Below are 16,736 nucleotides of genomic sequence, written 5' to 3'. Positions count from 1 at the left end.
CAATCGACACAAACACGTCCATTTCCTCAGTGTAACGGTGGAGGGAAAGTTAAATTATTGTCTTTTCAAATAGCTGCTCTATAAATCAGGTTTACAGAGGCAGAGCGGGGTCGGGGGACGGCGGCACGTCTGTGGATGATGGACGCACATGGCAGGGACATAAACTCCCTCCTTTAAATCACTCTAAATGGAAATGTTTAGCATGGAGAGATGCAGATGAGCTCGGATCCAACACCGCCGAGCTTGTTTCTGTGCTTCAGAATGAAAAACGCCTGCAATGCTTTGACACCAGAGACCAGAGAAACATTTATCTATTCATTTACTATATGCTGGATAAGACATGGCCTTGATTAAATATTTATAATTGTAATTGCGATAACTATAATTACTTGATTCCAAATTTGTTTCCCAGAATGCATTGGCTTCAAAACAGTCGGCTTGAGCTTGACACTGGCATATTTCTCTGCATTCGGCGAGGCCTTGCAGTCATTTTTAATCCACGGTGTGAGAAAATCACTCAGAGCGCTTCAAAAAAAACGCCTGCCAAGCTAAACACGGACTCCCAGCAGAAACAATATCTGATTAAAGATATTACCCTGTAACACCGCTGTATGTAAATGACTGAAATGTCAATATGCATGAGTTGAACTGTGATTTCCTGTTGTTGACCTCGGATGTAAAAGACCAATATTGTGACAGAAGACAACTATATTATCTGTAATAACCTAATCAGGATCGCCCGCAACCAATGATTAGGGCACATATGGTGTCAATATCCCGCTGCTGATTGAATTAAGTGCAATCACAGAGTGTGTGCTGTTTGTGTGAATGCATTGGCCTGTGTGTGTGTTTTGGCCATTTGTGCTAGATGCATGTCGGTTATGGAGCCGAGGTGTGAAAATATACACGGTGTGTGTAATGAAATCCACTGACTTCATTCACAAGCTGAAATGAAATGTTTGCTTGGTCTATGCTAATGCAGTCTGTCATCAGAAGCTGCTATACAGGATGTGTTTCAGTGCATCATAATGTTTGATAATACTGGTTTGAGTTAGAAAGGCAAGAAAAAAGGACTGAATTGATATTGCAAAAAAAAAAAAAAAAAAAAATTGATAAATTATGTAAACAATAAAAGAATAAATTAATAATTAAAACTCTAAAAAAATCTAAATATTTTCTGGCTAAAAATCTGGAACATATATATATATATATGTAAACATAACATTACTGAACACATATTGCACACTTTACGTTTTAAAACTATGTTGTAGTTTTTTAGAGCCGATCCCAAAAGTATAATATTCTATGCAAGCAAGAAAACATCAATAATAATAATAATAATAATAATAGTACTACTACTACTACTACTACTACTACAATTTTATAAAAAAGAAAAATATCTGGCAAAAAAAAAAATGGAACTAGAAGTACTTTATTAAAAAATCAAATGGAATAGAAAAAAGAGGAAATATAATGAATTGGTATTGCACAAGTTTTGAAACCATGTTGAAACTGTGTTGTTTTCTAAAGCAGATACCAAAAATATAATACTATATGCAAAAAAAAAAAAAAAAAAAAAAATTTTATCAATGATGATAATAATAATAATAATAACTGTTAGAAAAACAAATCTGGTTAAAAATCTGTAAATTGATGTCTATTTAAAAAATGATATAAAAAATGAATAACTGGGATAGAAAAATGACTTTAAAAATGATCTACAGTGTGTATCTACAGTTCTGAGCTATAACGGTGATGTCAGTTTTGCGTTTTGACCTCATCAAACAGAAAAGCCATAAATTACAGGCACCGCATCCACTCAAAGACATTCGAAGCCCAGCTGGGGAAAATCACCAATGATTCATCAATTTAAAGGAGCAGAAACAAGGTCTTTTCTCCACTATTAATCATGCAAGAAATTACTGTGCTTTCCACGGCGTGGACCATGCAGCCTTTTCCCTGAGCTCACAGCCTAGAGTATGAATTCCTCCGAACACCGTGTGTTTAAGGCTGTGTGCGTCATCCGCTTGATATTCAAATCATCATTGTGCTGATGATCCACTACGTTTTCACCCAACGCCCTAAATACAGACGTCCCACACACTTCTTTTCACTTTCTTTCCAGCTGCGAGCCCACATCCTGTGTGCTGACAATGAAAGGGGAAGCTTGACTCTTCTAATTATTTTGGGCTGATAATACTGATGGCTGGAGAGAACGCATGATGGGCCTGAAGAGATAAAGAAGCTGAAAAGTCAAAGAAGGTTGGAGAAAACAAAAAGGAAATGTGACATTGAGAAACAGCTTGTTATTTGAACTCTTCAGTGGAGGTTATGGTGTACAAATCACTTATGAATTTTGCTTTGTCCTTTATAAAACACAAACAGATCACAACTCATCTGTTTTGGTGAACTCTAAGTGAAAGTGCTGATAGGCCTAATAGGCCCGAGTGACTGGTAGAAAAGAAGGTTTTTAATTGTTAATAGCCTGTGTAAGCTCACATATTCCAGGGAAAACAATAATTTATCGAACTGACAAGTTTCTGTAAATGTTAGGTGCACTGAAGCTCCAGTGATTTAGAGGCGAATCTGTTTGTCAAAATCACAGTTTTGGCGGAATATACTAGTTATTTAATTAACAGTTTATGCAAGTATATAGTCTCAATAAATGAATGATTAACCAGGGCAGAGAAACTAAACTGTCGTCGCGTGATGAGATGTTTAAACTGCGCGTGGTATTATTATTATTTGCGAAGCAAGTAACAGAAATAAATGTTAAAAACGGAAAGGGGGAGAAATGTTTTCCCTCCTGAAATCAAGTGCTATTTAAATATAGGTTTTTGCTTGTTTATGCATTTTTAGATTATATCGAATCTGTCTCCAGTGAATTATTGAAATATTCTGAAATAAACTCACAGCGAGAGCAAATAAGCGCGAGCGCATTTTATCTGTAGCTGGATACCAAGTTATGCTGGCTTTTTCAAATATAAAGGATTATATGTTATTTTAGTTCAATTACATTTAAAGCAAATCTGATTTAATAAGAATATTTGCTCATCTCGTGAAACTCGAGTGAACTGTCTCGCGGCAACAAGTGAAATCCTGAACTTTCCTCCAGACATTAAAAATCATAAACTCTTATTTAATTTCCCAATCAGCATGCAATATTAAATTCTGTATTCAGTGAGAGTCTCACATTTTAAGCGTGCTCTAATAAATAACACGAGGACATTTGATTTGAAATGTTTAACATTTATTAATGAACTGTATAGGCTACAGTCATTATTTGTCAATCCTAATCGATATCAAATATTAAAACGTTGCATTAATATGTCTTTTACACAAGTATACGTTTTCTGAAAGGTTTTATTTCCCACCTGATGCAAATAGTTCAATATTCTCTCATGTAATAATTTGATTTCTATTTAGATGCAAATCCTAAAACAATAGTTTGAATGCAGCATCTCGAGCGCGTGCTAAGACAAACTATTCATTCTTCATTGATACAATATTCTTCTCTTTAAAGAGAATAATTTAGAAACACAAGTCCATTGAACAGTTCGAAATCGTTCATATTTTATGGTCAAGCAATATGAGGAGTGACATATTTGTCAAATTGCAAATCTTTCACAGTCTTAAGTGTATCACACTGAGATTGTTTCAGGGGTTTAATAATGTCGACAAAAAAAAGGTAATCATATCATTCTTCTTGCCAAAATATATTCATCACTAAAATTGCTGTACAAAAAAATGACAGGAGTTTGTTGCAAGAATTATGGATGCAATGTTTCATGTAGGGGATGAAAAGATGTCACTTTTGTGCTCAGAGTCCCAAAAAAGTGGACAGGACCAGACAATGAGAAAATTAATGTAATGTCGGAGCATTTCAGGTAAAAGGAAGAAAAAACATCGGCAACCAACATGACCAGCATGTGGATTCCACAAATAAATACAATATTGAATGAGTTCTTCACACAATGTGATGCAGTTTGAATGAAACACAGAGTCAGTATCGCTCGACTTATGAGGGGAATGAGTTCAAACGCAGTGAACAGTGCCCTCACGAAACCAACTTTACAAAAATGTCAACTTAAAAGTTACGCAACATGGGGAAATATCAAATGAAAGCACGTTCACATATTACAGTTTCAACAGAACAGACAAAATAAAAATAATGGCGATGGAAAATGTCCTATTGTTGTCCAAAAGCGCAGAGCAAAAGTTACGTGGGCAAAACTCTAAAGCTCGATTTCTTCATTACTGGATTAAACGGATCTAAATTTTGCATAGAAAAAAAAATTAAAATAAAAGTGAGATGACTGCGCAATCCAACACAACGCGAGAACAACGCGCGTACGCAACTTTTGCCCAGCGCTGCTCTATTAAGTGCCGGTAAACTCACATGAAAAACTCCGGGGACGACGGGTTGTTGTCGCTGCTCGATCCGTTTTCTCTGAAGCCGCTGCTGATGAGCTTCTCGTACTTCTCTTTGTACGCGTCTCTCTCGCGCACCAGTCTGGAGATCTCCTGTTTGAGGTGGTCTACCTGCTGCAGCAGCTGGGACTTCTCGCCCTCCAGGACGTGCCTCTGCTGGACCCGCTTGTAGCGACACGACTGGGCATAGCCTCTGTTTTTGAGGGTCCTCCTCTTCTGTTTGAGCCGGATCACCTCCTCTTTGCTGACCCCTCGCAGCTGCCGGTTGAGCTCGCGCACGGACATGGACACCAGCTGCTCGTCCGAGAAGCGATCGTCCAGGTGCATGTGCTGGTGGCTGATGGGGTTGCCGCTGGATTGCACGCCGGGCGTCGGATGGTGACCCACCGGGTGGTGGTGATGGTGGTGGTGGTGGTGCGGCGCGCCGTTCTGGGCTGCGGCGGCCGCGATCACCGCGGAGACCACCGCGGCGGCGGATCCCATCTCCTCGCCGGCCATGGCGCCTCCAGCGCCGGCTGCGCTCGCGAACTGCTGCCCTCTAGCATAGCCGTCGAAGCTCTGGAGCTGGTGACTGCTGTTGATCAGCGCCTCCACCGCGTCCTCGGGGCTGAAGCCCAAAGCCTCTGGGTTGAGCTGCTGTTGGTAACCGGTCATCCAGTAGAAATCCTCCAGGTGCGCCTTCTGTTCGCTCCCGGAGCCCGGGCTGGGCGCCGAGAAGCTTGGGGAAGGGGGAACCGAGCTGCAAGGCGTGCTCATCGGGGTGGAAGACAGGGATCCCCCGGCGATCAGGCGGCTGCACTGGCTGATGCTGCGATCGGGCTCCACCGGCTCCTTTTTCACTTCAAACTTCATCAGATCGAAGTCATTAACATATTCCATGGCCAGGGGACTGGTGGGCAGGTCGGAGCTGCTCATTGCCAGTTCTGATGCCATCCTTTTGGTGTTGACAGTCCTCCAAAGGGGGTGAAGAGCAGCTGTCAAAGTGGTCGGGTTCGAGACAGCGTGAGCCAGCTTGATTTCTTTATTTAATTCTTCAAAAGCGGAGAAAAGGGTTCGCCGGCGCCGATTATTTTTTTTTAACTTGACGCCTTTTCGCCTTTCGCGCAACAGACGCAGGAGCGCGCGCGTCTCCGGTTCCTCTCTCTTTGTGCGCGAGTGTCGACGCGTTTGAGTTGCAAACATTTAACACTGCATGGCTGCGTGGTGCCCCTTTTTTTTCAATAGTTTCGTTGAAATGAAGACCGTAACATGTATGTGATTGGCAATTGGATGCTTGCCTGGGGAAAAAAAAAAAAAAAGTACTCCGGGTTTGTTCCAGAGTTTTTAAAGGATCACCGAGCATAGGAGTATAAAAGCAATGCTGAGTTTTATAGCCGCCCTGACGTCAGGTTTGAAATGCGAAATTGACTCGGACTCGTAGCCAATAGGCTCTCTGAATCCGACGGTTAATTTACATACTAGAGAAGAAACAAAAGTTTTCTGAACTGTCAGAACTGACAGAGAGCTAAACGACCACTTTAACTCTTTATGGACACTGATTTTGTTTTTGCTCTTTAAAGCAGGTAAAACATCTTTTCATTCATTGCATTTCCCCCACATCGCCTATTGTTTAAAATCAAGCTTTCTAATAGTATGCAATCATAATGATTTATACATGATTTAGGCCTATTAATAACCTTTAAAAGATGATTTACACTTAAGCTATTAATGCTTGTTTAAAGGACTATATTATTGACATTTCTTAAAATAAATAATTTATAGTCATTATGAAAGTCTATAAATGTCATGCAAGTCATGTTTAATTACGTTATCGGTTGAGGCATCCTACTAAAATCTTTAATAATAGGTTATTAGTAAATTTTTAGACATAGTGGACAGAAAAAAAAATGTACGACGGATATATTAGCGACAATTAAAGCAATTAAAATGGCCATATGGTTTCCACAGAGTACGCGTCTTTATCTAGTTTTAATATGAAAATATTGATTTATTAGATTTTGTTTTTCCTCCACTGTCCCACAAAACGTGGTCGGGGAGCCCGTGTATGCGAGCGGACATGCGGTTTCAAAACTCAACAGCGCCCCCTTTCGGCTTGAGCTGAACCGCATCTGTCCATTAGCGGAGTGCTTCATCTCTGTGTGTCAGATCACTGTCACATGTTTAGTCAAGTCAATATTATTTGTATAGCACTTTTAACAATGCAAATTGTGTCAAAGCAGCTTAACATCGGCTTGATATAAAGCTGGGTGGCTTTATATCAGCTTTACAGTATTTAGACGGGGGAAATAGTTTGTCGAAATAGTGTCATTCTCCTCTGGCCAGACAAAATCAGCAGTTTAAATCTAGGCTAAAGCAGAATCAGATTGTGCAAAGGACTCATCTGGTTCATGTGGTCTTGTCCCGATGGCCGTCTTGGAGACAGGGTCTTCACTGGGGATCAGTCTCTGGGGCTCATCTAGCTGTCAAACTATATTTAGTCATATACTTATATTACTTTAGTATGGGTGTGTTGATATTTTTTCTTCATTGACATATGGCCACATTTTCCATTAATGTTCATGTCACAGTGTAATCATATAGTTAAGTACTGAGTAATACTAATGGGCAACATGTAATTAATTAGTAATTATTTGAGCAGCTTGTAATTATACATTCTCCTTGTTTTTTATTAAAGTAATTGCTTATAATATCATGTAGTATATGTAACACGAGCACACTAATGTAGAGTATTGCTTGTTGTACTTCTGTATTTTGCTGTTAAATCGTCTGTGTGCACAAGCGCTACACGTGTATCTCTCTAAGTGCTCAAAACGGCTCTCTTTGCTGGAGGCTTTCTTAATAAACAGGATTTCTCTCCTGGAGCAGCGTTAGCTCATGAGAGCAGACAATAAAGAAGACGATTCTCACAGGAGATATTGAAATGTGGTCGAGCTCTCTGTGGAAAAGCCACGCCAGGAAGACACGCAAACTACAAAGCCGCCAGTGTAAAAATAAAAATAAATACAAGCCCAGAGTCCCAAAAGGAAGTAAATATTCTCTTAGTCTCAGTGACTGTTCTTGAGGACCCAAACCTAGAAAATCAACATATTATTTCATTAATTAGATCACCCAACAAAAGCCTTCAGAGGCCGTTCAAAAGCGCTGAATAAATATTGAATTTATGTCCCCTCTGACTGCATAACTGCTCAACAATCAAGAGAAATAAAGAGTCCCAGATATGAAAAATATATATTCTTGACTATTTTTTTGCTTCTTTACAGCAATGGAAATATAATTAGCAGTGCCCTGATATAACATACCAGTCCCACAATGTTTTCTGTCATTTTAACATACTTTTCACATCACAGAAGTGGTATATTGATATATCATAAACATGTAAACATAACAGCCCTGCAATTAGTGCACTTCAGATAAAACACATCTCACATCTAACACTGATGCCGTGAAATATTTATACTCTGCTTATGCTGTGGGGTGAAACCCAACATACTGTTTACATGAATAAAACAAATGAGATTGAGATTTTATGTGCTGTCATGATTTATAATTTTACAGTGTGTATGTATGGATCACCTGATGAAAGAACTGTGTTTACTAGGTTGTATTGTCAGAGCCTGATTTTAAGGATTCATTCATTTCACTTGTGTAATACATTATGCAAATTGTGTAATATGATATTATATTGTTGCATGTGTGTGTGTGTGTGTGTAAGAGCTACTAGGTTGTGCTTGTTAGAGGTTGATTTAAAGTATTCATTCGGCTGTGTTATATATATACACCCACACACACACACACACACACACACACACATATATATATATACACCCACACACACACAAACACACACATATATATATATACACACCCACACACACACAAACACACACACACACACACATATATATATATATATATACACCCACCCACCCACACACACAAGCACACACACACACACACACACACACACACACACACACATATATATATATATACACCCACACACACACACACACAAACACACACACACACACACACACATATATATACACCCACACACACATATATATATACACCCACCCACCCACACACACACAAACACACACCCACACACACACACACACACACATATACACCCACACACACACACACACAAACACACACATATATATACACCCACACACACACAAACACACACACACACACACACACACATATATACACCCACACACACACACACACATATACACACCCACACACACACACACACACATACACACACACACACACACACACACACATATATACACACACACACACATATATATATACACACCCACACACACACACACACACACACATATATACACCCACACACACACACACACATATATATATACACCCACACACACACACACACACACACACACACATATATATACACACCCACACACACATATATATATATATATATATATATATATTGATTAAAATCAAATTATATATATATATATATATATATATATATATAATACAATTAAAATAATGCAATTTATTTATTTATTGCTTTTTAACACAGCATTAGTTAAAGGCATCATATCTAAAATGATCATGTTTTTGACATGTTTCATGAGACTTTCCTTTATAATAACTGGAAGAATGCAAGTAGATAAACACTGCTTAAACATTGCTAAAAATTGCTTAAACTTTAACTGAACTTAACATGAAAACTGAACAAAAATGGAATCTAATTCAAAATATTAACAAAAACTATATCAGTGGTACTAAAATAATACAGTTTCTGCCTGATTTGAACCATGAGAATGAGTTTTGTTGGTATTGATTAATGTATTTAGGTCGATTCAGTCATGTTAAATATTATTTTTGACTTAAATCTGGTTAATTAAGATGTTAGCACGTCTTCAGGGCTTGTAATGATGGTGTTGAGTCAGGTTATGTCACAGTTACACCTTCTGTATTATTGTATAGCCATTGTAATTGTGGACACAAGGACATTTGAATGGATGAATGTTAACATTTCAAGAGCATTTGCTTTCTTTCAGAGTGTTTCATGAGTAGCAGCGATTGCTGTGGGGGCGGAAGACCCTTCTGATCAATGACAAAGAGAGAGAGAGAGAGAGAGAGAGAGAGACTTCCTCTAATCTACTAAGATTCATCATATTCCATTTCCTGGCTCTTCATGTTCATATGAGCACATTACCAAGGTCTTTGTTAATGAGAGATTTTATGACCTTTCTGAATTCACCCCCCTCGAGAATATTGTTTAAAAATAACAGGCTGTATGATTTACAGTTCATCCCCATACATTTAGTTCTCCCATTGTTTTAAGCAATGGCCTCAGCTGTGAGCGAGAACTTACGATTTGTTTTTCTGTGAGCCGCAGCCCCACGGACGTCAATAGGCCTTCAAAACCTGCACATCTTTATGTTTCCCTCTCATATTTATCGAAGCGGTGATGTCCTTGCTCAGATTTACACAAAGAGACACGATTCAGGTGGATGATTATATTCTGTCTGAACTCAAGATGTGAAAAAGGCTTCATCGCATTCTAAAGCCTTTTAGAAGCTAATTCATATTTAAAAAGCAATCGATATTTAGTACATTCAAAAATGCTCTGTATTGCAGTGGGATTTTGGCTGATCAATAAAAGTGATAATGTCAACTCATTATTATGTTTTGGCCTGTTTTAGTAGGTTTTGCCGCTATACTCGCCCATGGTTCCACAGCTTACGTTTTTGACAAATAAATAAATAATAGATGCAAACATACATACATAAATAAATAGCTGAGACAACAGAAGGGAATGGGGCTAAACTATTAAAGTTTATAGTTTTCAATCATCAATTTTGCAATTTGCAATTTTAAGAGTTTTAGGGTTTTTGATGCTCTGTTGTCATGCAAACATAACATTTGGTGTAACTTGTAAAGGGTTTATAAGAGATTTTTTCCTACTAAAAGCATGTCAAAGGGGTAGTTCATCTATTTACTCGTGTCGTTTCAAACCCATACGACTTTCATTCATCTTCGCAAAACCAATGAAGATATTTTTAATGTCCTTTCATTATTTTAGCCCATCTGTTGAAACACTTTGCGTGCTTCAAAAAGTACAGAAAGACATTGTAAAAGTACTGTAATTCTTATGAATTGTTTATGTATAAACATTGATCAATGCAGTACATACAAGCACATTATGGATATGGATTGCATTTACAACGTTTTTTTTGTCATTTTTGATGCATTTGTGGTTGCATGGTCTATTTTGGATGCGATTAATCGCGATTAATCGCGATTAGTCGTTTGACAGCACTAGTACAAACCCATTTGTATGTTTTCGTATGATCTTCTTACACCCCACTGTCGGTTTAATCTCTCCTAAAAATGGTATCTTTTTGTACGAATGCTTACGAAATCACGAGTTAGTCAATAAAAACTAACTAATCGCATTACTTAGTTACTTTTTATGGAAAGTAGTCCATCACTTTATTTTTGCGTTATTATGCATCACCTGGGCAGGGATTGCTTATTTCTTTTTTAATATAAAAAAACCCCAAAAGTTAAAATTTTTTGTCAACTGTAAAGACACTTTCACACCAAAAGTGAAATTATAATTAAAAGTGCCTCTGCACCTCATTCCCAAGTTCACTCACCACGGGACAGGTGAGATGTCAGTGAATAAATTAAAAAGCAAAGTAACTTATGTTACCTTTTTGAAAAAGTAACAGATATTTAGTTGTTTATTTAAAAGTATTGCGTTATTTATTTACTAGTTACTTAAAGAAAGATTGATTGCGTAAATCGCATTGCTTGTAATGCGTTACCCCCGATGCTAATGTGTATTTGTAGCCATACAATTGAAATATTTTAACACTTACAGATCGGATGTATTATCTTCCATTGTATGTAACGCAGATTTTTGCTTCTAAACCTCGGATATTCCTTAAAGTCACGGATAGGTTAATTTGAGTGAAGATCTCTTTCAGTCTCATCATGATAGGTGTGCTAGACATAAACACCCTCCATTGAACTTTAATAAAGCTATTGAATGAAACGTAATCCACTATTATTGGGATTATGGCGACATTCATTCATTATACAATCCCAGTGGGTGACTAGCTTAATATTCACTCACAATCCCTGTTTAACAAAGTCTATTAAATCCCAAGCTTAGCACAAATGAACGCCATGATTTCAATGTACTCATTTGAAGAACATTTAATTACCAGTTATGGAAAAATGAAATGTTTCTCCATAGGGTTTTTTTTTAACTAAGTGTAGTATCTTTTTGTAATAGAATAAAGGCGACGTGAAAGCTATTACCAGGTTGGCGTTCACCGTGGCGTCTCTCTGTGCGATGTTTTATGAAGGGAATAAAAAAAATGCAGATTAACATAGTGAGCTTCAACTCAAGGAAACAAAGTGCAGTAATTGAGCAGCAGCTTCGAGTTAATATTCTCCTTTCGCCATCTGGACTTTAATGTGCTCTCATTTCATCTGCAGAAGTGTTTATCATCACACATCCACCTCTCCCTCTCTCCATGAACACTTTACTACACATGCGTTCATTACACATAGACTGGATGAGGCCTGAATGATTTACACTCATGAATTGCGTGTTCATTTAAAACTGAGTTATACCTGGTATAAGATCCATGTTTTACACTTCCAGCAAGAATATCGTCCATAATTATTGTTTTTGTTGACACGTATCTGAAAACTAAGTTTCAAAATGCAACATCGTGCAGCATCTAGTTGCTGAAGATATAAATATTCATACATGTGTATAACTACAGGAAAGTCTATAGGAATACAAAGACGTTCACTCCTATATTTATGAATGGGAGAAACTGCAACGCGCAATATGGCGGGATAGTACCGCCTTCTAAATGAAAGAGCCAATCGTTGATTGGTGAAGTCATTGCAGCACTGCAGTGGCTGTTATAAGCTCTGGTTCCCATAGAAACCTGAGGCTGGACCAGCCGACGCACATGCACAGTAGGGGTGGAACAATACATGTATTCGTACCGAACCGTCACGGTACACACATCTCGGTTCGGTGCATGAGGCCTTACAACGAATACAGGCAATTCACCCTCAATCCAGAAGCGGGCGCCCGCAGTAATGCAACGCTGTTTGATAACCGCCAGCAGAAGAACAGCGAATGCCGAGTAGCGCGCTTGAAAACAAAGCCCCTAGACAGTGACCATGTGCTGATTCTGAATGCGTCTCTCACATAGACTGACAAAGGAGTATATTTTAAAGGCTTGCGCACTCAACTGTTTCCAAAATGGGGCTATGTGCTCGTGCATCCTACCTCTCTCATTCGGTACAAATCCAAATATTCCATAATATTTCCATATTTGCGATGTAACGAATCTGAATGCTAGACTATTGTTTATTATGTAAATTATAGGCTTTGTACTTCAGTAGCGTTCCAACGGTGACACAGAGGCGGGTGTGCGGATGTTTGGCTCACTGTATTTTATTTTGATAAAGTACCAACTGCGCTGTCAAGTTAGCAATGCTGCAACTGATGTGTTGTGTGTGTGTGTGTGCGTGTGTGCGCGCTCCAGCGTGATCACTTCAACTGTTTCCTTATACCAGTACAAAAATGAACTGAAACATTACGTGTTGCACTGTTTTTTTTCCCTTTTTTGTCTGTAAACTAAATCAAATATATTTCAAGAATTTATTCCTTGTATGTATATGTACTGCAGATTTTATATATATAACAATGTAATAATATTTAGTATTTTCACATCTAGGTGGAAAAAATTCTAACACCAAACACTTTTGGAATCGGTTGTAAATGAGTGTTAGGCCTATGCACTTTCATGTATAATAGAGTGTCACACAGTTATCTTATCATCATGCTAATGCCAAGCACAACTGAAACTGAAAAGTAGTGACCGTTAAGGCTAGTTCACACTACAGGATTTTAAGCCCGATTTAAACCCGATTTGCAAGTTAACGAGCTCGCCGACAGGTCGGGCTGTAATCGGGGGAAAATCTGCGGGTGATCAGCGCTTCACGATCTTTATGTGTGAACTACACAAGGATGCATCAAAGACGCTCGCCTACGCCAAACAAATATCTAGCATGCCAAATATCTGGACCGGTCGGCCGACTCGACATCACGTGGTGTCAGGTGTGGTGACGCGTTACAGCCAATGAGAGAGCAAGGCAGGGGTTGAGGTCACTGGAAGAAAAACAACAGCAACAATTTCGCTGAAAGAAAATGCTTCTATTTTTGCACATAAACATCTTTCACAGGCTTTTGGCTGATATATTTTTTATTAACCACCAATAGTTACTGTTGCCATGACCGACAAACACTCACACTACACTCTATCTACGCAGTGAAAAACACATCGCAGCGCAGAGAGGAAACTGACCACACACCGACAGAGAAGACAGAGCAGGTTACTGCTGATATGAAACAAGGTGCAGGACTCTCAGCTTTTAAATCGAGTCATTTTTAAAGAAATTCAAACAATAAATACCTTTTTGTGGCTCGTCAATGTGTCGTGACAGATCACTGCCTCAGTTCAAACACGTGAACCGATCGTTTTTTCAAATTTACTTAATGCACGAAATGAACATGAATAAACATCAGAAAGTGTATAATTTCAACCGCGGAACACACCATTTTAAGTCCACCGAAGTTAATCTACTCCTGTCTGATTTGTGGTTAAGAAGGGATACAGCTGCGGCTACTGGGCATGCGCATTCACATATTTTCCGAGCCCACAATATAACGTGAAACCAATGAAAATGGTTTTAAAAAGCACATAGCACCATAGTTTCATCACTTTGCCAGTGTCACAGTGACAGTCTTTTTGCAGTAAAGGACCTGTCATAGTTTAACGAGTGGATGATGACATGAAGCTCGCGATTAACCTGTATTGTAAACAAATGAGGGTGCACACAGCTCCCGATCGGGGCGAAGTTCATTTTGTCCACAGAATGATAAGAGCACACTTTTTAACATATTATTTTATTATTTAACACTCAGCATTTAATTTTAGCGCTGCAAGCTATGCATACAGTGCATGACCAGATTTTCTGGTATGCAAAACAAGCACTTTTAAATACCTCAGCTTATTGCCGTTACCATGGCAGCCAACAACAGCACAGCTTAACCCTCAGCACATATTTATATTTAGTTATATTGAAAAACTTTCAATTCAGTCGATCTTTTTCACCCTGTTTTAACGTATTTCTGTGAAGACTGGCCAGCTGTCAGGCGTTCTGATTGGTCAGATCACCTCTCAATCAAGGTCTTTGTGAACTGTCAATTCTCGCGTGTTTTCATGACAAAACGTGGTTTAGGGACCGAATCCAGTAGTTGGGTGACAGAGTTGTTGGCTGTGTCCAAATTCAGGGTCTGCATCCTCCTTAGGATCCTTCCTACCCGGTTGAAGGAGGTGGGATCCTCCGACGTCCGCAAAACCCGGAAGTCGGTGTTTGTGAATTTGGACAGCCTACCCTTCTTTCAGTTCCCTCCCTTACCCGTTGCTCATATCCTGTCGCCTAGCAACCGTGACAGCGCCAAGCAAGAAGCGGGAAAATGGACAAACAAAGAGTTATTCTCCTCATTCTAATTCTTTTGGAAGAAATAAAGCAATTAAATAAATTAAATACTTTCTTTGCTCGTTGTCGGAGAGTTTTTTATATCAGACTACAAGACAGTCACATCCAGGTAAGCCATTATAGCCTATTTTTATTTGTTTTTAAGTATTCTACTAATTTCTCCTACAAATGCATTGAGCCGAAGCATAAACTTTAGCTTGTTTTGTCAGAGAAACTCCTCTCCCACTCCGCTACCGCTCGCTTCGTCCGCCATTACGCTCTGCCGAAAAGAATTATGGGATAGGTAGGACGGGAAAGGATCCACCACACCCATCCTTCCAATTCGGGGAAAAGGAGGACGTATTTGTGAGCCGCATTTGAAGGATCCTATGAATTTGGACAGCCTTCGTCGCGGCGCTGTGACGTAACATCCTTCAAATGAGTACTCCGAAGGATGCAGACCCTGAATTTGGACACAGCCGTTGTCAGCTCCTGTAGTGTGTAACCCCTGGTTGCGGATCATTTACACAGAATCACGTAGTGTGAACACCACAACGACTATAAGACAGAAAATCAAGTCATGTAGTCTGAACGGCACAACGATCTGCCGACGTGTAAAGTCCTGTAGTGTGAACTTGGCTTTATGTGTTTTATGTTTATTAGCTTTTCACACAGTTAGCTTAACAAAATGCTAACAGAAAACACAATTGGAATTAACTGCCCTGCTGAAAAAAACAAAACAATAGACACATCACAACATTTGTAATGGTTTTCCTGGTTATAATGGGACGTGTATTGGTTTTAATGGAAACTGTAATGGACCCATGTGGGTCTCTACTGGTAATTGTATTGGTGGCTTGTTAAAACCAATAAATCCCAATGGAATATGTCCCAAAACCATTTTTTTATGTTTTTAATGGTTAAAAGTTGATGGTTTGTAATGGTATTTGTAGTGGAAACCATTAGGATTTTCAGTGATGGTTCTACTGTTTTTTTTTTCAGCAGGGCATGAACGTGAATGATATGCATTTTTTATGTTATTAGTATGTCAAATGTTAGCTTAGCAACTTTTGCCCGAGGCGATTAAGTTATGGCGAGAAACAGGAAATGCCTAATAACATCCACATACATTGTCTGATTTTGATCAAACTTCAGCGGTTTGTTCGTTGTATGATGCCGATTGCATAGATGTGACTATTATGAGTCAAAATTATAGCACCACCAACTGGCAGCAGGAAGTGTGTCATTTTCAAAATACTTTGAATTCAGCATCTTATTTTTACTCAATTTGCTTCAAACTTCATCAGAAAAATGACAAAACACGGCTGATGTAAAACTGTTGAGGGGATATTGATATCTAAAATATTGTTGCCATGGCAACATGTCAAACTTAAATATTCCTTTCCTGTGATTTTAAGGCAGATAACATGCTTAGATTTTCATGAAACTCAACACACATATCAGTGTTAATGATAGATAGACACTGGCAAAAGCTCATAAAAGGGTGTGGATGAGGCACTCTGTAGCGCCACCTTTTGATAAAAGTTGGGGGGTTAGTTTTAGCTACAGTCACCAAACTTGGTACATGCATTGTTCTCATCAAGGCTGATTAATTTCATGAATATACAATAGACTATGGATAGCAGAAAATGAAAAAAAAACGATCAGACATTTGATGCTCTGGCTCTGATTATGTGGGGGGATGGGTGAGTGTGTGT

General features: G+C 38.8%; 1 protein-coding gene across 1 annotated transcript in view; it reads right to left on the bottom strand.

The window, feature by feature from the left end:
- Positions 1–5,773, bottom strand: part of LOC306866715 (transcription factor Maf-like) — a 76,010-nt gene extending 70,237 nt beyond the window's left edge. Inside the window, exon 1 of the mRNA XM_079412000.1 lies at positions 4,400–5,773. Within this exon, the coding sequence (XP_079268126.1) occupies positions 4,400–5,613 (1,214 nt within the window). The 5' untranslated portion in view covers positions 5,614–5,773. The remainder of the gene's footprint in view (positions 1–4,399) is intronic.
- Positions 5,774–16,736: the final 10,963 nt, after the last annotated feature.

This window comes from Barbus barbus (genome assembly GCF_936440315.1).
Source record: "Barbus barbus genome assembly, chromosome: 48".
In the NCBI taxonomy this organism is placed as follows: domain Eukaryota; kingdom Metazoa; phylum Chordata; class Actinopteri; order Cypriniformes; family Cyprinidae; genus Barbus; species Barbus barbus.
Note: the sequence above shows the minus strand (reverse complement) of the source record. Positions and strands in the feature narration are given on the sequence as shown.